We start from the raw sequence: 6,005 nt of genomic DNA on the forward strand, positions 1-6,005 counted from the left end.
GCCTCTGTCACACAGGTACGGGTTCAGGAGTCCTCCACACCTGGAGCTAAAGGCGCGGCCCAAGCTGGGGGAGAGGGAGGTGACTCTGGCACATGTGACCGACTGGATCGAGAAGAAGCTGAACCAAGAGTTTCAGGTATGTACAGACTCCTCCCGGTCCGCTGTTAGCCTGCATTGGCCCCTCCCGGCCCCCTGTATGCCCGTGTGGATTCCCCTGTGGCTGGTGCTGAATACTCTGTAGTTTTCTCCAGCCTGAGTAGAGTGAGATTCTTCTCTGATCAAACCTGTTCTTTGTAATGAAATCCCCTTGCAATTCCCCAGTGAGGGCCCTAAACTGTACCTCGCCAGGCGTGCGCTGTTCTGAAGCTTAGTTGAGGCAGATTTATAGTTTTGTTCCCACCCCCTCTCTCTCTCTCTCCAAAGCTGTGCACCAGTCTTGTAATTGAGCCTGTTGTGTACGAAACGGTAATGTCAAGAGCTGGGCCTGTCGCTTGGGTTGTTTGCTTTGTTTGTGGCTCTCGTGCGAGCGGCCAGGACGCAGTCTGTCGCTGGGAGAGATGCAGGGTTCAAACCATTCTGCTCACCTGTTTAAATGGCACTAATAAAACCATAAATAGAACAAGTGGCCGTGTGATGAGGGTCTCGCTGCCACCAGTCTTCCTGAAACAGGAGTCACTCCTGAGATATCTCCTCATCGCGTCTCTCTCTCATCTTCACATGCTCTCGTTTCCTCAATCTCGCGCAGCTTTCTCTCAGCACCTTCAATGTACCTCTCTTTCACCAGCAAGGTTAGGCAAAGCGATTCAAGCTCTCTCTATCTCTCTCTTTCAATATTCACAGAAAATCTTTGTAATGCCAAACATGGATGATGTCTACATTCCCATAATGCACTCTGCGATGGACACCAGGTCCCAGGCTGCCCTGGCGGTCAGCGCGGACACCGTGAAGGAGCCGGGCGTGACGGAAGTCGCCGCCAACGCCGCCGACTGTAAAATGTGAAGACTCGCCGTCAACAGTATTACTCGGGAGCTGCCTGCTGGGCCCAGAAGAGTCCGGCCGCGGTGCCCCAGAACCACTCGTGCCACTCTCCCACCGCTATGTCTCCCCCTGAAGATGGAGGATGTCAGACACTAACCCCTGTTTTCCTCACACTCCTAAACCGCCAATACCTGCTCCGCCCCACTCCCAATCCATACCCCGGATCTCTGAAGGAACCAGGCGCTGGCAAAGTCTCTCGCCTTGAAGTCCACCAACGTTTTGCCGGCTGCTGAGTTTCAGACTTGGACAGAAAAAGAAAAGAAATGTGTATGTTAATGTTTCTAGTCCACTTCCTTGAAAGCGAAATGAAAAAAGACGGAAATACGAAATACATATATAAATAAATATAAAAGATAGACTTATGAGGGCGCAGGAAGGCGCTGACTGGTGTCGGTGGAACACCTCATTAACGCATTCACCTGTCACCTTATGTCCTGAACGCAGCGGGCTGAGAAAGAAAATCATTAAAGAGAATATATGTATATAACTCCTTGAGAAATGGTCGCTTGGGGCAAAAAGGTCAGGATAGGAGTCGTATCGTCATCGTGACGATCGCAATGACGTTGAGCTGTGATATATAGGAGCTGCGCCGACTGTTGGGAAAATCAGTGAATCGGGGCTCCGCGCCTGGGCAGTCCGCCCTGTCGGTTGTACGTGGTTGTGCCTGAGCGTTGTACACTCGCAACTTTAAATGAAATCAATTACAGATAGACTAATACGCAAATCCTGGGTTGGAGGGTGCGGGGCTCCTGCGGTAGATCGAGGGGGGCGTCACAGTCAATATGGAGTCTGCGTTGTCGTCATCGTTTGCTCACAAAATCCGCTGCGAAGGTGTTTTCTGTTTGTTCTCCCTGGTCACTTCGGTCCGAACACCAGGACGACCGGGACGGACAGCCCCTGTCTACGTGCTGCCGTTTTTATTATTGTCATTAATATTCTTCACAGTATGCCCTGCTGTGTTGCTTCCCCCTGCGTGTGTCTAGTAGCTCTCTCTCCTGCTGAAAAAACAATATGCAAATCCAAATTCCCGGCCACTGTGTCCCTGAACTGAACAAACCACCCCCCACCCCCACCTTGCAATGCCGAATCCGTAATAGGAAGCATCGGGGGCTGTTAATCCGTTGGTATATTTGCTCTAATTATCAATGCCTCCAAGTCCTTTTTTTTAATCAGTTTATGGGCTTGTGGTGTACATTAAATAAAAAATGAATAAAATAAGCTATCCATATATGTTAATCACCAACCTATATATACAAAAGATGATGTATATAGGTCCTTAACACTTTTTACGATGAATGTATGACAGCCCTGGGCAAATTCAGTGTTCGGTCTCTGAATGCAGGTCTTGACAGTATCCAAGATGGCGGCCGTTGAATGGGACGTGCGAGCGTTGCACTACAAACGAGAAGTACATGAGATTATCTACGCTTTTTCTATGAACACTGTTTCTATCTGTATGTGACTACATGTGTATGAAGAAAAGTTGACAATTGTGCTGTCACAGTTAATTCAAGCTATACCCCCCCTCCGCGCGCCGTGCCACACTAATTGAAGCTGAACCCGAATTGAGTTACATTCCGGAACTTGCGACTGTCATATAACGTTAAAAGACGTTAACTTGTGAGTGAACACAGCCATATTCAAGATGAATTATTAGCCATATTCAAACACCTTTCTGTGAGCCATCTGGATTATACAGTACATGTTTTCTTTAGAATATTTTTCAAAAAAAAAAATTATAATGACAAAAAAATAAAGTGCTTTTGTTTTTCAAAGTCAAGCTGCGCCATATCTCTTCGCCGCGGTGGGCAGGAGGTGCCGTGGTCTCTCCTGGCACACCCCCCCCAGCCCGGACATGATCAACACTAATGTGTCTTTTCTTGGAATATTCATTCTGATGGTGTTTTTTTTTTTAACGTACACGTGAATATTTATTTTGCCAAGTTACACGGTGGCAGTCACTTCTCCATCATTAACTCCTCCTTGTTTACGTCGAGTGACCTGTGTAATAACGTTCTAGTGGCCATATTGTGCTGCGTGTGTTGGTGGGCCGTCCAGGAGCTGCTGTTTGTGTCTACAGACCCGTGGAGAGACCCCCTTAAAACCTGGGCTGTGGATATGGCACATACGTGTGCATTGCTGTGTGTAAGCTTTAGGCCCAATGTCAGTGTGTACAAGGAACTGGAATGATAAAATATATACAAACACACACACACACACAGATTAAACAAGAAATAAAGTTCCTCTGCCTTGATTCTTTAATTATTTGTTTTCCAACACACCAAACCATTGTTCCTAATGGCTCTCGCGTCTGTTGAACGGCGCTTGGTGTTTCTGTTCACCGTACCGACACATTGGCTGTGTTTTAATGGTATTTTTTTTTTATGATGACGTTGTTATGGTTTTGTTGAACCTTTGTATTTGTTAGAAATTCAACTTGCCATGTTGTTATTAATTTATTAGTAAATAAAACTAAAGAGCATTCCTATCCACATGTACATCACATGGTTTTTGTTATATATATGTATGCGTATATATATAACAAGTAATCATTTTTTGTATGTGATCAGATTTAACCTCTCATGAAGGTTGCATGTACTCGACTTTAAATTTAAATGGCCCATTTTCTGTGTGCAATAACTTTTTAAAAGCGAAGTCCAAGGACAAATGCACTAATGTTACTCTAGTCTAATGTATGGATTGTCATATCACAGTTCACATTCATATATGACTCGATGGGGGATTGAAGTAAGCTTGCTGTTTTAATAAAGTTTATCCATTTTTTCCCTCATGTCTGCGTGGTTTCTCACACTCTGCCTGCAGGGGCTGATGTTAATGTGATTGTGTGGCTATTAAAGCGGACAGTAACCAGTTTTTAGAGGGGGATGTAAATGTAAAGACACCCTGCCTGACACTGGACGAGCTGATCACTACAGCCCCACAGCTTTCCCTCCCTGCACTGGGGGCTCTGATCAATGCTGCTTGATTAGCACAGTATCTGTTATCAATTATATCACAACAGTTAAATAAAAGTATAAACTTTGTTTTGCGCAAATGTAATTACGCAGAATGGCAGCTGCTGCTACTTTATCCTTTCTTACTCTTGGTTAATACATCACATCCATCTCTACAGATTTAAATGGCTTTTAATCAGTTTAGGCTTAAAGGGACAGGTTTGTACTACATGACCGTAACTCACGGTTTAGCTCCCACCTTAACACCAGGCCCATCCCAACTCCCCCTCTCTTAGAATGCAATTTAGGTTTCTTCCCTCCCCCCCCAGCACTCATCACTGGATGGGGGAAAAGAGGCAGGATTTCTCAAATATACCTGTTATAGGTCTGCTTTTACCCCAGACTTTGCTCTAGTAACCTCTCCCCCCCTCGCTCAGCTCAACGCCTGCAGACTCTTGCTCCAGTGGAGTGCGATTGTGAATTGCTTTTAAAAGAGCAGCCTGGGATGGAAGTGCCAGGAAGCCCCAGTTATAACAACTCTTTACTCTAGCACTGCCGCTTGGCCTAGGGAGTCACGGGCAGGACTGCTCAGGTTCAAAGACAGTGCTCTCTCACCCCCGGGAAAGGGTTGGATATTTCAAAAGACAGGGAAGGAAAAGAAAATACAGGAGTCAGGTGATTTTTAAACATTCATTTTTAATTAAACTGCATCTCTCATGTAAAAGGTGACCACCGCTAGCCCTGCATTACACATCCATCGTGTTGCATTTCCCCCGCAGCTGGGCTGATGTCCCTCCTCTCGGGCAGGGCAGTGGTCCTCCTCGCAGTCCTTCAACACAAACCCAGTTAGAAACGGGACCGCTCAGCATCCGGTCCACACAGGAAGTCACACCGTTCCGTCGGAGGTAGAGCTGACGTCATGCTTTAGTCAGAAGTCTAACGCATTTAGGAATCATCATCGGACCGGTTTGCTTTAAAGCACATTTTTACAACAGGGGCGTCACGGTAGATCAGGCGTGTGATCTGCCCCCACCCCCACCCCCACCCCCACCCGGGTTTATCCAGCCCTATTTACCTTGCAATGGTTGCGAAGTGAACCGCCTCCTGCTTTCCGGCCCAGTCTCCCTTTGGACGGACAGATCAGTGCTGTGGAACAGAGAAGAGAAAGGCATTTGCAAAACACTGACCGAAATTGCACATTTTAATCGGTTTATTTGCACGGTCTATTAATCAGGAAGAGTCCCGGTAATTCACCTCACCCAATCCCTGACCACGTGGTGGCCGGCACGGCGACTCTCACGTCAACTCGTCATCCCTGATCGAGGAAAGGGGGGAGAAGATTAGATAGGATGCACTGATGGATAATAAATACATCTGTTAAATCTTGCAAAACGCCCACCTACAGCGCAAGTAAGAATGAGAAAATCTTACCTGGAAAATAGCTGCATTACGTTCCTAATGAACATCGCATATTCATTGATATCAAATCTGCACGGTGACATATCTCTAACTTCGGCATATTTAAATTCCTGCAATTGCTCGGCAGCGACCTGCCTCCTCCCTGCCGCAGACCACGCTGACTGAGCCACGCCGCAGCGCCGAGCTTAAATACAGCTGCGGTACTTCCGGGATCTTCCAGAATTATTATGATTTTCGTAACAATAAATAAATACATGAAAAGTCGCATATGTGATGTGTAGTTCTGAAATTATGAAAAATGTTCAGCATTAATTTATTTTACCGACGTATTTTTCTTTTCACATTTTACCAAGGGTGCACGGCGAAACGATGGCGTAGTGCATTGTGGGTCTTGTAGTTTTGGCTTGAGTTTGTGTTTCTTATTATTTTATTGCTGTATATCAAAAATTACACATTTGATTGAAGACAGATAAACTATACGCATGCAGTATAAAGTAGTTGTAAATTAAAGTTTGCAGTATACGCAACGGAGTCGTTTTGGAATAACATATTAAATGGTGCAAAAACATTTGGGGATTTCATAAGTTTTTCTCT

At 45.7% G+C, this 6,005-nt stretch overlaps 1 protein-coding gene, 1 long non-coding RNA gene and 1 other non-coding gene across 5 annotated transcripts in view; 1 reads left to right on the forward strand and 2 right to left on the reverse strand.

The window, feature by feature from the left end:
• tex2 (testis expressed 2) overlaps positions 1-3,829 on the forward strand; it is a 53,202-nt gene extending 49,373 nt beyond the window's left edge. For all 3 annotated transcript variants that reach the window (XM_066704266.1, XM_066704268.1, XM_066704267.1), the window contains 2 exons: positions 16-136; positions 841-3,829. In XM_066704266.1, the coding sequence (XP_066560363.1) occupies positions 16-136; positions 841-999 (280 nt within the window). In that variant the 3' untranslated portion in view covers positions 1,000-3,829. The remainder of the gene's footprint in view (positions 1-15; positions 137-840) is intronic.
• Positions 3,830-4,464: 635 nt separating this feature from the next.
• LOC136750630 (small nucleolar RNA SNORA50) lies at positions 4,465-4,601 on the reverse strand. Its single transcript, XR_010816922.1, has one exon. It is a non-coding gene; the product is annotated as a small nucleolar RNA SNORA50 (small nucleolar RNA).
• A 67-nt stretch (positions 4,602-4,668) lies between these two features.
• On the reverse strand, positions 4,669-5,589 carry LOC136749755 (uncharacterized). The gene is made up of 4 exons (XR_010816787.1): positions 5,424-5,589; positions 5,247-5,307; positions 5,068-5,138; positions 4,669-4,821 (listed from the first exon to the last, which is right to left on the reverse strand). It is a non-coding gene; the product is annotated as an uncharacterized LOC136749755 (long non-coding RNA).
• Between the last annotated feature and the right edge of the window lie 416 nt (positions 5,590-6,005).

Source organism: Amia ocellicauda, chromosome 5 (assembly GCF_036373705.1).
Source record: "Amia ocellicauda isolate fAmiCal2 chromosome 5, fAmiCal2.hap1, whole genome shotgun sequence".
In the NCBI taxonomy this organism is placed as follows: domain Eukaryota; kingdom Metazoa; phylum Chordata; class Actinopteri; order Amiiformes; family Amiidae; genus Amia; species Amia ocellicauda.